The 14,958-nt window shown below is 39.8% G+C and overlaps 1 protein-coding gene across 1 annotated transcript in view; it reads left to right on the top strand.

Annotated features, from left to right (window-relative positions):
* The window catches only part of LOC135495301 (mucin-2-like), a 93,891-nt gene that overhangs the window by 11,680 nt on the left and 67,253 nt on the right, over nucleotides 1–14,958 (top strand). The window contains exons 20-27 of the mRNA XM_064783765.1: nucleotides 928–1,139; nucleotides 1,437–1,680; nucleotides 2,799–2,957; nucleotides 8,904–9,223; nucleotides 11,056–11,242; nucleotides 11,745–11,774; nucleotides 12,205–12,515; nucleotides 14,059–14,203. Coding sequence (XP_064639835.1) covers nucleotides 928–1,139; nucleotides 1,437–1,680; nucleotides 2,799–2,957; nucleotides 8,904–9,223; nucleotides 11,056–11,242; nucleotides 11,745–11,774; nucleotides 12,205–12,515; nucleotides 14,059–14,203 — 1,608 coding nt within the window. The remainder of the gene's footprint in view (nucleotides 1–927; nucleotides 1,140–1,436; nucleotides 1,681–2,798; nucleotides 2,958–8,903; nucleotides 9,224–11,055; nucleotides 11,243–11,744; nucleotides 11,775–12,204; nucleotides 12,516–14,058; nucleotides 14,204–14,958) is intronic.

The raw sequence follows: 14,958 nt of genomic DNA, 5'->3' as shown, positions 1-14,958 counted from the left end.
GTACCCGAGAGGGATCGATCCCCAGACCCCTGCGAATACCATGTGTATACCATAACCAACTGTATATAAGCTTGCTGATGCCATTTTATGGGCATCGGTATAAGATGAAGTTGTGCAAATCAGATATCGTGAGATAGGAAAATAGCGTGGGGCAAAATGTACACCCCGCCAGAAAATATAACCCCTCAACATCTGTCTTATATGTAGATTGGCCGCGTATCTGGGGAAAATTGAAGTAACCATATCTATATAAATACTAGAAATGGACCCGTGGAGAAGTACTTGTTTGAAGAGTGGGAAAAGATGACCAAATAAAATTTGTGGCCAATGGCAATGTAACCTGATTGTTATTTTAGAGGCCTTCTTTGCAGACAATGTTCTGAGTAAACGATGGTCCTTGACGATCCGCCTGGATTGATCATATATATACTATATGTGTATGTATGTATATACGCATAAACGCATGTGTGTATGCCTGTCCCTGTCGCGATGAGGACAACGGTAAACAGACATCCAGCTACGTTAGGGCCTACGTGTAGGTCTTTTGCCGATAATTTTTCATCTCTTCAGGTCTATTTAGTCAGGAACTGATTTGTTCATGTTTTTAGTTTCTGCTCGTCAAAAGTAGCTTTTGTCGGACACTGATCTCTTCATGTTGGGATACTTTTCATTCGATCCTGGTGAAATCAATTCGCCCTATGGGTACCGGGCGCAACGTATAATATTACATGGGCACACATGGTCATTAGAATTCCTCATTACTGCTCTGCTGAAGTAAATTTTCGGAAATAAACGTTGCATCAGGATAACATGTCACCAACATTCATGCCAAAATTCAATGCTATACGACGTCCCTAAGTGTGACTAAAGTCGTCCCCTTCCAGTATTATTATAATAGATCTATATCATTATTTCTTAATTTTAAAGTTACCACTCTTCGCATCGGCGTAATGAAGAAGCACAGATTCAAAATTAATGGAGGATTATGTGGCGACTATGATGGCAACCCCGACAATGATTTCACCACCAGTACCAATGGCCTGACGGAAAGTGCTGACACATTTGCGTCTAGTTGGGCTTCCGAGGAATGCAAGCAAGACGTGAAGCCCCCTGGGGATGATGTCCAACCGTGTCATGGAGTAAGTAATCAACTTGTGGTTAGAGAAGTGGCTTCATGAATCTTTAAACTTAAAGTGTTGATTTTGATGTTAGAATAAGTGGTAGGGAAGAGTTAGTGTCAAGGGAAAGGATGACGTAGGGAAAGCCTGGTCTAGTTTTTGTATGCTTGGAGACAGTCATAAATAAGTATATCCGTAGCTTATGCATGTAACGAATTAGGCGGTTTTAAATTTTTGTGATATTGGGCCCTTGTCTCTGAATGTAAGCTTGGCTTTACGACTTCCGTGTTTTGAATTTATTGTTGATAATTGCCATAGGTCGAGTACAGGGAAGCCTGGGCAAAGCAGATGTGTGGTATCATCAAAGATACAAAAGGTGTATTTAAGGATTGTCTGGAAGTCAACCCAATGGCTGAATTATTCTACAAGTGGTGTCAATATGACGCCTGTCGATGTGACCGTGGAGGCGACTGCGAGTGTTTGTGCACAGTCTTGGCTGCGTTTGCTGAGACCTGCTCTAATCTTCGGATGCCTGCGAAGTGGAGATCACAAAAGCTTTGCCGTGAGTATAGCTGATTGATTTTATCCCTGACATCACCAGGTTACTTCAAAACCATGCGAAACAGGGGCTATATTATTGTATTACCAGTACATGCAGGTACATAGCTCGGATTTTGACGCGAATGCACACAGTGCATCTTATTATTAATAATGTTTATTTCGTATAGCAGTATACAATTTTAAATACAAACAGAAGTAATGCATTCGAATTGCAATATTTCCTCCTGAGATAATAATTCATCCCCAATGTCCCTCAAAGATAGAAGTTCTGTTATTTGTTGTCCCCTACGAACTAGGTCGATGTCATCAAAGGCTGGTACTGGTATTTGGAAATTAGCAACCTATCTACGTTGTATTTATTATATAAATCTTTTCTCGTTTTCTCGAGAGGAGATCTACTACCATTGAGGGAAAGTTTCCTACAGATTTGAAGACATGGATTGTTAGATAAAAAAGTAGACTTTAAAATATTTGAAAATACGGTTTTCAGCCTGAATTAAAATATCAATATCATTAATCATGATTGGTATGAAGTTATTGTGAGTCCTAGGAGAAATTCCAAGAATCCCACAAACCCATTTCCTCCATGCAGTAGCTATCCTGCTTATAAAAGGAGATGAAAGGTCCTATAACTGACATCCATATAATGACATGCAATATGACTTGAAGAGTGAATATTTTACATCAAAATTAGCATAACGAAAGTTGGCAAGCAATACGTTTGTTTTATTATATAGGTCATTAACCGCTACCTCTATACGCCGCTTAATTGCCTCCGGTCCAATTGGTATTCCCAGGTGGGTTTTCAAAGGCACTCGCGGTCATTCTGATACCGTTTAAGTTAACTGAGATTTGTACATAGTCCCTAATACCAAATATAAGTACATGTAGTTTACAATTGAGAACAATATGGGTTCTGAAAAATTGTTCGTAGGGCGTTAGCCGTACCTACATTCAATTTCGTCAGAACCTTCTTTGGAAATGTTAGATCTCAGACTTTCTGGTTATAGCTCTTACAAACTACCATGCGATAGAAAGCAACCAATCTCAATCTCGGCCGGTACCACTTGCTTTGACTCTTACAATTGCATCTTATATCGTGTGGGGATTCCTTTTCAGCAATCATGTGTGAAGGTGGCGCTATTTACAGACCTTATGGACCCTATTGCCAGGAGACTTGTATGGATTTGAGTCTTGGACGCAACATCACCGACGAATGCAAGAACACCCCAAATGGCTTAGAAGGTTGCTTCTGTCCAGAAGGAACCGTTCTGGAAGGTATTTAAAATTTCATTCAACTTTATTCCCTAAATTACCGGAAGGGTTTTATGTTTAATCGAACCACCAGGGCATCCTTTTGAGTTACCCTGCTGAGGCTGAAGAGGGCACAGACCAAGCACGGTGATCACCAATTTTGAAGCTGCGTCCGATAGCCTCGTCCGTAAAAATAATGCGTGCCTTAAAACAGCTCACTCTGTTATAAGGTTTCTAGTTTTAGCTGGATTTTCCAGTGGTTACGGTCGACATAAAGAGGCGTGAGCGATAAAAAAGAACGTGTAAGATCCAACAAAATAAAAAGCTCCGAAACATCAATTTGCAGGGAAATTTAAGAACTACATGCATGCAAGTGAAATGAAAGGGGATTTCGCAGCGCTTTAGCCTACTTTTTTCGGGTATTGGAAAAAGCTGGATCACTGGACTGCTTGATTCACTGGATTGCTACCCATGGATCATCACCGCCTGGATTGGGGTTCGTTCATTGCATGTGATGTTCATGTGTATATAGATTGGTTTCTCATACTTGGGCTCAGTCGCGGCCTAGGGAGGGATGAGCATGGAACATTGTATACACAGCCACAGCTGCAGTAGCTGGCACTGAATGCTGGAGTGTATTTTTGTAGCCTACCGGTAGGCCTACCGTGCATGTTGCAATGCTTAGCCTCATGCTGTTATTATCTCAACTGTCAGAGCGAATGCTCCTACTCGAGTACGTATTTTTTATCATTCACACATTGAGCAGTGCAAACCTTCTGTCAGCTTTGTCGTTCGGTAATGAGCTCGGTGAATAGTCTGAGACTGAGAAATCTTTGTCGGCAGTGCCAGGGTGTGCACTTGATGCACATGGTGGGAAAAGTTAGAGATTGGGAATTGGGCAATCCATCCAGGCGGTGGTGATCCATGAGTCACAATACAGTAACAGTGATCCAATGTTGTAGAGTATCCACTTCTTTCACCGGCCGCGAAAATGCGCCGTGACCTTCTCATTTCCTGTTTAAAGACCGACGTATGACTTCGCAACAATTGCTTTGATACCGACTGAGGGAAGGGAAGGGGCATTGTATTGCTTGTACAAAATTCGCTTTAAGCCGCCAAAATATGAAATATTTTGTTTCCGGTTTTTAGACGGTGTCTGTGTTCGGAAGGACCAGTGCAAATGTTATATGAACGGAATGACCTTCTCCTCGGGTACCGAAGTGATAATTAGTTGTCAGAATTGGTATGTAATGTCTTCAATTATTATGTAAGGTCCAGATGGTAAACAAAAATATCCTTCTATTAAGTATAGATTAGATCCATACTTTAATCCATACTTGTTTATACATATACATGTATATTACAGAGCGGGTCGAAAATCTCGATAAAATTCTAAGTAAGGAACTTATCTTATAGGTTCGTGTATAAAAACGTGTTGTGTGTAAAATGTTTTCCTAATTCTTGTAAGGATTCTGTATAAATGTAAGAATCTGACTGAAAATTGCATAAGAATATTATAAGAATCATATAGAGATTTTTGTGAACAATGGCGTCACAAGTAGAGCGGTGTTTCTCAATAAATGAAATGGCCAAATGTGGTATTGTATGATGTTCTCGTAACTACAACTTAATTTTATTTTGACTATTTGTAACCCTAAAGTTATATTTCAGTGTAAAAGGAGCAGTTACCGAGTAAAATATTTCTGATAACAGTACTTCGTAGTTTCTCGCAGTTGCCCCACTGCGGCGATTGCAATGGTTGTCCATTTTTTTCCAAATCAAGGCATAAGTATCGAGTCTGCTGGAAAAAATCAAAAGTTTTATCATTTAGTGAATTGTGCACAAACTTGCTAAAAACGTTGGTTCTCGAGAGTGCCGAATTAATGTTGCCTTGGTTTGCTCATTAAGAACTTTAACCTTTCGACCTACTATTATGACCCATGCAAGGCTGTTCCCTGAAACAAAAATATGAGGGATTTCAAATGTCAATCGATCTGACAATTTCAGTACTTGTCAGGAAGGCAAGCTTGTTTGTATTGGTGAATCATGTGAAGCACAGACCTGCGCTGCAAACCAATTTACCTGCAAAAGGAAGGGAAGGTGCTTACCACTTCAATGGAAATGTGATGGAAACACCGACTGCGATGATGGCAGCGATGAAGTAGACTGCGAGCACCCAAGTAAGTCTATTATCGACGTTTAAAAAACAAACCTGGGTGGTTAAAGAGCTGCCCGAGTAGATTATGATCACATATACCTTTTACATTTTCTGACACTGTGTGGCCTGCCTGGGGCGTTGGTGGCTCCTGGCAGACCCTACGGTACTTCTTTTGGGCTTACTTGACCTTGCGCGAAGAAAGCAACGCAACGCAATGAACGCAACGGTCCCTAGGTGTATTTTCCTACATACATACACCATCCACAATATGGAGGTACGATATGGAGGTACGGCTATTCTGTGGCCATGTTAGCACCAAGTTTATTTTAGGATGACAAAATGGCGGGGTCAATGATAATGGTGGCTCCCGCAAGACACTCGTTGCTTTCTTTGCGCAAAGTCCAGTAAGCCCTTGTTTTGTATACACCGTGGGCAGTCGTGTGGATAATATAGTTTGTCACGCGGTTGTCCAGCTCGAAAGCCGGTGTAAAAGAAGAAAATGTCCCCCTGGAAAAAGTGTCCGGCCCTATTGTATTCCGCTATCTGGTTCTATAGAGGCCATGACCGCCAATAGCTCAGAGATTAAAGCGCATTATAGAATCCATTGTTTCCCGGACATTCTATCCCAGGACATTTTAAACTTCTACATCGGTGTGTTTTGGGTCTGTGTCGGCCTAGCTTCGCCATGGCATTGTGTAAATGATGCATGGCAGCATGTACGCACTGTCATGTTGGGGTTCGGCTGGCACGGACTATATTTCTGTAGTGTCTTGCAAGCCTGTCAAGGCTGGCTTTTTACTTTACAGATGACACTCAAATAAACAAATAAATAAATAAATATACCGGGACTGCTACGCCTCCTTCACAGCAACTTGGTCATTGTCATCTCGGGGTGCTCCTTCTTAAAGAGACGTGATCATTCATTCAGTTTGTCTGTTATTCTCCTGCCTTTCCATTGAGAAACTATCGGCTTTTTTCCAGCTTTGTTGTAACTCTTATATCAGCAGAAAAATGCGTTTTTAATAATTTTTAGCTTTTTTGTCACCGGAATACCGTTCGCTCCGCCCGAGTGTACCCGACTATTGCATTTCTGTCACCCGCTATCACGATGTAATGCACGTCTTTGCCATTAGATAGATTAGTGAATCCATGCTTGGTATTATATACATGTTATATCGTCGTACTATTTGGACTGATGGATAGTGGCGTAACGTTGACATTTATACGCGACCTCCACACAGTGCGTTCCCTGACCCAAAACCTTGATCTGCAAGAGACGATCAGGGTATACATACATATACGGCACTCTTTTGGGATCATGCTCTAAAAAAGACCAGCGGATTTTTATAGTTTTCTTGACTCATGTAATTAATCAGTTTACCATTTAAAGCTCAAAAATGGAATCATGACGAAATTATCTGCGCTCATCGCCTATGTATTTTTAAATCTTATTGTAAATTATATAAAAAAGCTTTTTGTTGACGAGAATATGTTCCCCTCTCTAGCTTGCCCGCCAGGTACTATACCTTGCCCAGGAAACTGTCTCAAACCTAGTGAGGTCTGCGATGACGAAAAAGATTGCACTGACGGGAGTGACGAAAGACACTGTAAGTAGGTAAAAACACAGCTATGCTGATTGTCTTTAAACTATGCGAAATATGGCCGCCAATCAATTCCGGCAAAGATTCACAAAAGGTCAAAAGCCTCACAGGGCTGAGTAAAATATAACAGTCGACATACAGTTCTATTTCAGATACTAGTACTCACTCCTTGAATGTTTTTCTTCGTTAATTGTACAGGCAATTGCTCGGTACACTCTTGGAAATGCAAAAAGAGCCAAATATGCATCAACCTCAAATTCAAATGCGATGGACAATATGATTGTGGCCAGAACGATACATCTGATGAGATAAATTGCGGCAGTAAGTATAACTTTTTCATGCACATGTACTGCCATACAATATTAACTTATTTACTTGGCTTATTATTTCCCCCTTCCACACCCTTGCTGCGGCATGGATCAACAAAAGTTCGAGTATTGGTGATTTTGCCTCGGCCTCCGTAGATCTTCGAAGTGTGCCCTTACTTCTTGTTGAGTTTCAACTACTTCTAGGTGTTAAAGTGCTGCTATTTGTATTTGCTAGTCTGCAAGAAAAAGAATATGTACCAATGTGGCAATGACAAGTGTCTGGACTTCGTTAAAAGGTGTGACGGCCACGACGACTGTGGCGATTTTTCAGATGAAATTGGATGCCGTAAGTAAATTTTCTTCGATCGATACTGTTGTGGTGGTTACAGCGCCGGCCTTATAACCAGGGGGTAATAGGTTCGACTCTCACGAGAGATCAGAACCGTTACTATGCATGTTTACACATGTAAGCAGCAAATTTACAGGATGACGCACAGATTTATATCGAAAAAAAGAGATAAAAATGATAACTTTTAAAAATGGATGAGTGTTGTTGATTTTTGGACACATGGTAAATAGTGGTGCTCGATTTGAATAAATACACAACCTGACTTACTAAGCCAAAAAAGTTATTTTTTTTTGTTTTCCCATTATCAAGCAAACAATGGCTGAAAAATATAAAAAATACCTCCAGTTTGAAATATTTCGAAGAAGTAGTAAGAACATCACCAAAGACAATTGAAAATAAATGAGAAACCCATGTTTGTAAAATATTTTCTACATGGTATTAATTGTAGCCCATATCGTGCGTACATGTAAGTCACTTTTCATGTAGCATCCAGTCGAAATAGTTTGCAGTGCCATATTAAAGAACAGTAGTTGTCACGGTGATAACATTCTTCTGTTTTTTTTAAAACTGTACACTGTTTTTCACTCCTTTGTTTTCATACAATGCAGATACGACCACGACATTGGCGACCAGTAAGTATACTTAGCACTTAAATATATTTTCGTGTTTTCTGATCCAATGGCAACAGAGACATGCTGCATCATCACATGTTCGAAATTGCAGAATGTCATAAATTCCTAAACACCAACCTTCATGTCGTTTTAATGAAAGAAGTACATATTTGCCATCATCAGTGTTCGATATCAGTAAATTGGCTTCTCATTGAAATACCTCTTTAAGACACTAAGTTTTTTACGCTCAAATATTATCTTGAAAAAGAACTACAGGCCCAATGAGAGTGATCTTGATGTGATTTTCAGTCTTACAATGATGTGTTCTGTCAATCCACATAAATCAGAGATGGACACTGGAAATATGTCAGTCCTCTTTTCTGAGACATTTCTGTTTAAAACACTGACGGTGGATCAATAGAAATATGGCTATTATGGAATTGATTTTTGGGCACTATATTGTAAAATGTATTTGTGGCATATTTAAGATATGAGTGGTGTTTCATTTTCGCGAATAGTTCACAAATAATTAAGTTAAAGTAAATAAGCTACGTTTGCACTTTAGGCACGGTATGTTGTTTCGTTCCTATTCATACCTGAGTAGCTTATTTGTTTCTCCTACTCCTACTCCTTCTCAGCATCAGTTTCTACAACAACCAAGTGCACGGAGTATCAGTGCAATACCGGAGAGTGTATTAAGAACACTTCCGTCTGCAATGGCGAATTTGACTGCCCAGGTCGTGAAGACGAATACGATTGCACTTCTGTGACGAGTACGTATAATTCTGGTTCCACCCCCCCCCCCCCCCCCCCCAAGAAACAGGAGTATGTGTTCCCTCGTTAACACTATCTTATGCAGAAGACATTGTTTATGTTCACTCTAGTTAGGGTGGAAATCATTCCCCATTATGTAGGACACGGTCACTTGTGTTTATCCTTTCAGCTACAAGTGTGCCGACGACAACGATAACGCCTTGCTTATCCGTGTCTGCCATGACAAACAAGACTCTGATTCCAATTGAAAACATCAATATCAAATCGGATGGAAAAAATGAAACCGACGATAAGAAAAAGGAGGCCATTCGGCCAGGGCAGAACAAAGAACCATTCAAGGGCAAGGGTCCGATTGAAGTTACCGTCGTTTTGAGTGAGACGACCGCGAAAGAACTTGACCTGATTGTGCTGCTGAAAACAGTCAACGTAAAATCCTTCTCAGTGCAGACAAGAAAATTTCCGACCGACTCATTAAAGGACATCGATAAAGTAAGTTGCCCAACATGTTCGAATGTCAAAATAAAAGTGTGCGAGTCCGACTATACGCCTCACTATTTAACACACACAATTAAAATTAGGAGTAAATTTCAAACTAATTTGAGTAGGTACGCCATTAACCATCTCAGTGGTAAAAACAACTATTTATTATTGGTTGATAATTACTATTTTTCTCAGTTGTTTTTTTAGACTATTTCGAAGTACATGTACAGTAGTAAAAATAGCTACATGTAATTTCTTAGTCGGTGCAATAGTTACTACCAGTATTAGTTGAAAATTACTAATAAATAGTTATTTTTACGACTTAATTATAAGAGTTCATTGCACGCACATGTACATTGTACGAGTGTCACTTTGCTCCCCCCCCCCCCCCCCCCCTCACACACGCACGCTCCTCGACACACTAACACACACACGCACCATGCGCGCGCACACCTCTTTTTTCGAAAAGGTAAGTTTTAAAGACTTCAGTCGCCTAAAAGGTGTCTAAACACAGGTATCCTATCATTCGATTCTTGGGCACCCCACAGATAGAGGTTTTCATAGTCCATCAGCTTAGGCATTAAGGTATGGCTTACGAGACTTTGCGCAAAGAAAGCAACGCAACGCAACGCAACGTCGGAGTGCAACGGTCCCCAGGTGTATTTTCCTATATTCAATACATAGTCTGGTCATCCTAGGATCGTGGTTACATGGGGAGTTATCATTGGAAAAGTAGGCCAAACGCATGCTGGAGTCGATCAAGCTAGCACACATAACTCTAGCACACAAGCCATGATATAGAATTCCAGTACACATAAGGTTACACATAAGGCTGTATAATATGGACTGGCAGCCGCAGCGATGGAATACTATTTTTAGTTACCGGTGATTCACTTGCAGTTAAAGGGACAATTATATTGTCAAATTAGGTTAGTTTGGAATATGAGTTCGGCTAAGTTCATGGTGATGGATAGGTGCCAGCATCTAGGTAACTGTACATATATTTGCTGTTATGGGCATAAATAGAGGGACTACAAGTGCAACTCACTTGGACTTTTATCTTGTGACATGGGGATTGATAAGTAGCGCCAAAATGACGAATGGAAGGTATCCATGTCATATATTGAGGTAAACAGGGGGCGGAGACCTGCACCACACCAAGAGTAAATCTAAAATCGAACCCATGACCGAAGCACTACACCACCCCATTGAGGAGTAACAATCAAGAATTGTACCTAAACGAACGCACCACACCATCACATTGAGGAAATATGTCCAGATTTAAACCTATGGCTTACGTACTTGAGGAGTTAATCCCAAGAATCGAGCATATGGAGGGACGGCTATTCTGTGGCCGTGTTGGCCCCAAATCTATTTTAGGATGACCAAATGGCGGGGTCAAAAATAATGGTCGCTCCCCCATTGCGCTCGTTGCTTTCTTTACGCAAAATCCAGTAGGCCTTATGGTACTACGCATTTGAAAGCTGTTTAATCGATGAATCATATTGTTGCCGACGGCGATGATTTGTTCTGTTTCTTGCTCAGGCATAGACGCAACACGCACAACGGTCGACAGGTATAAGCCAGTTTATCAAAGTAACCAAGATATATAAAGATACAGGTCACGTGATGATTAGTAAGCTATATAAGGTATATGGTTAGTATGGTTAGTATAACGAGTAATAGGTAATATATATCATAACATGATTCCCTGTTTAACCGTCGATAAATGCTATAAGATTAGGTGTAATGGCGTCTGTCTATATTTAGGTTCAGTCTTCAAGGTAACCAGGTGATCTCTGTCCCGCCATAGTTTCTAATTGTTCTTTATATTGTTTCAGGGTTCAATAACCCGGCAAAGCCAGCCAGGTACTGATAATAAGTTCAGTAATGATACTAGAATCAAGTTCAAACCAGGATCAGTTGCGGTAGTGGTACAGATTGTTGTGTATCCTATTGATGAGTCTGACAATATCGAACTACAAGTGAAAATCAAGGTGTGCTTAGAACTGGGATCAACTACCACAGGTAAACATACATGATATTAATTGTATAAACCAATATCATAGAGAATATCGTACACCTAGATGCAAAGGTGGGTTCGATGGCTACAGATGAAGTCGGCGGTGAGCCATAATAGTTACAACTATAGTCATTCCTGAATAAAGGGGATATCATCTTAAACAGGAAATTGAGTTAGCCAGGTTTGACAAAGGTATGCTAGATTTATGGAAATTTCAGAGAACAGTCATTTCAAAGATTTAGTTGAAAGAGAAGTTACACTTGCGTCCGGGGTGTGGTAACACATCTATCCATTGCAGTATTTGCAATACATGTATTTTGAACTAAAAACCCTTTTGTTCACATTCACTGTTACTGCATTATTTACTGGAAAGTGACATTTTGTTAAAATTCAACGCTGCGAAAACAGCTGATCTCAATATCTCTTGACTCTGATAACTGTACATTGACGTACATTGATGTACAGTTATCAAAACAACAACGTTGTATTATGATATTTTAATTGCAGGCACAACTACTCCTCCAGTCACAACTACACGTAAGTTAGTTTTTTGCAACGATTGGCAGGAGCATGGTTGCCCATATATGATACATCCATGTGATTAGTATGAAATTAGGGGCCTTGGTCAGGTTCGATTCAGTGATAATTATATTTCTCATACAAGCGACAATTGTTTCGATGTTCTGTGAGATAGGAGATGCCCCTATTAGCGACTTCATCTAACTTAATATAACCCACCGGGTCGGTCCGTTTATGGTCAATGGTCAATGGATATGTTTTACTACAGATTTTCGGCATTTCCCGGGAAGTCTACTACATATCTTCAGCATTTCCCGGAGTCTAACGCAGACTTATGGTATAATGTGATATGCAAGTTACCGTCACCGTCAAGTTTCATGTCTTTAATACTTGGCAAAGCTCCTCGAAGGGGTTGGCAGGCAATTATCGTTTTCGCTGTCTTTTTTAGCGGAAATTTGCCTGGAGAACGCGAAAACAATTGACTATTTAAAAAGCGACGATGTTTTGGTCACTGCCAGCTCTTCCGCACCCCTCAACTTCGCAAAAAATGCCCTTGAGGGTGGAGGATTGTTCACGTGGATCGATGATGACTGGAGCCAGCGTGAAGTATATTGGTTGCTCAAACTCAACAATATTCCTGGAAGCAATCCCATTATTGACGAAGTCACGGCAACAATTGGTCCTGTCGGCCCAGGACTTACAGTCAAGTTTGCGACAAGTCCTGATGGCATCAACTGGAGTGACAGAGCAACTTTTGATGTGAGTTAAAATATATTAACCAGCTGTTGATGCTTTCACTACTTTCGTAGTATAAAATGTACTTAGCACTTTTCATATCCTTTGCACATATTTACTACATATCGGGTGCCCAACGTCCAACTTTTACCGTGTAATACCTCAAATTGGATTCGAACGCCAGTTCCCAGTGATGAATCAGTTTTAGGATATTGTGAGGAAGCCTTGAAATATCAATTAACAATCGGATATAAATCTCTGTTCCGAGTACTGCTCAATACAAAAATCGAAGCCAAAAATTCAAAATCGGGACAACTAACCCTTTCAATCGTCGTGGGCTTTATCCTCGGAAAGACTGTTCCAAACTGAATATATATGGCCTTATCAAGAAGCCATTCGAGTGACAGAAGCCTGTTTGGATGAGGCAACTTAAGAATATAAGGGATTCAAGGAAGTGGCCTTCTCAAAGTCCCAATAGTTATTCAACGGATTATTAAATCTGGGACTACTTGAAGGAAAAATGTGTATTGTGGACAAATAAAGAAAAACTATAAAGCGCATGAGTTAAAGGATGAGCAGAAGTTAAAGGATATTTAGGACAGGGTTGTGGCTTCCTGGGGACACGCCTGTGAGGAAATTGTACATTAAGATGAAATTCACAAGAGCTTATCTAATTGAAAAAAATAAAAAAATAAAAACCTTCACGATTGGCGATGAAAGGGGATAAAGGGCACGTTAAACACAGATTGAACAGGGTTAGTAAGCTTTACTTTGTATTTTACAATTTTGACAATATCCAAAAATATTTTCCTGTGTATTTTCAAAATGATTACAAGTCAAAGAGTGTGACGTTTTCTGGGATACCTGATATATCAATTTAGGACAAATGGCATTATTAAGGGTCATTATTACAAAACTGTCAACTGACTAGTCTTCTTTCACAATACAATTGTAGTAGTTGTCATCTCCAAACACACACAAAAAAGAAAAATCTATATACATATGTACATTGGAGGTAATTTTAATTAATCTCCAATTACGAGCCCCTTGCAGGGAGTCATCCGTGCATCGATAGTTTATGCGCGGATCGATAGGGTATGGTTGAAAATCTATTTGGAGTCTTTGCAAATTCTGATATTGCTCGGAAATACTGAGGACCACTCCTCGTCTGTGCGAAGGTCATTGACATGTTGCTGGCGGGTGGCACTTCGCTGGAGTAAACGATTGGCTGAAACATCTTTTAAGATGTATTAAAATACAGTTTTTTTACCACTTCTCTCAAACCTCAAATTAACCATTTGTGAGGTATCTATTTTTTAACAAAGTTTATTATAAAAGTTCAAGTAAGTATATTTGTTATAACATTTGCAAAAGGAGATTTTTATTGGTAAAATGCTGGCTTCAAGGAAATAGTTCAGGTGCTCGCACATGTTGAAACAGCGGTGTAACAGTGGTGGTCGCTATTATATTACCCGTAATTTTTTTATATCCCGCGTAACAACATACTTCGCTTAGCTACATTGTAACAATCTCTTTTTTTCTTATCGTGACCATCTGATTTTTTCAGAATTTCATGATTACGGAAGGAAAGACAATTCGAAGCCGTTTGCCAGGAACAAATGGCGACAGTTTCTTACGGATTGCTGTTTCTGGCGAAATTGAGAAACCTAAAATTGGTGGAATCAGTGTCCATGCTTGCTATGAAAGTGAAGGTATGAGAAACATGCATTGCGAATAAATCCAGCGGACTCTAGATATCGCTTACGCGTTACGTACATTCTGTAGTTTGGTAAAACATGGTTTGATAGATTGATTTTCAACTAAATAAAGCGAAACGGTTCTATGCTTAGCAGATTCGTGCCTACCGGTAGGCGTTTTTTTCTCAGCTGTTACTGTAGATTACTGCACTTTTAAATGAAACAACTGGCTACTCCACCTGTATTGAACCGTTTACTTCTTATTCAAGATTACATAACATGGTAGTAGAACTTAGGAGGACGTCCTGGCTAAAATGATACGCTCATGAAAGATTACATAACATGGAAGAAGACTTTTTCAGAACAGAACCTTCATAAAGAATTTCTTTAGAAAGTCCAACTCTGCAGCCATTTTAGAATTCGGCAGCCAATTTAAGGCAAAATCAAGTTTGGCGGCAAAGCTAAGAAAAATCTCAACAATAATCTTAGCAACATTAAATTAATGCGAAGGCATGGAATCACCTTTTGTGTTGGCCATAGGAGCAATCTTTGCTGCTCTGGCCACTATTATCTATCGAATGTCGGAATGAGATATAATGTAATTTGAAACTGACATGACATGTTCAATTGAAGATATACCAGAGTAATCTAATCAACAAGCATTTTGGTGTCGAATTTGGATTTTCATGAACACGAATTTTCAATTAGTGCCCCAAGGCTACTCTCTCTACCACAAGTATCTAGAGATAAAATAAAACTTATGGAAAAAC

This window comes from Lineus longissimus, chromosome 11 (assembly GCF_910592395.1).
Source record: "Lineus longissimus chromosome 11, tnLinLong1.2, whole genome shotgun sequence".
Taxonomy (NCBI): domain Eukaryota; kingdom Metazoa; phylum Nemertea; class Pilidiophora; order Heteronemertea; family Lineidae; genus Lineus; species Lineus longissimus.
This window is presented reverse-complemented; position numbering and strand designations above follow the sequence as displayed.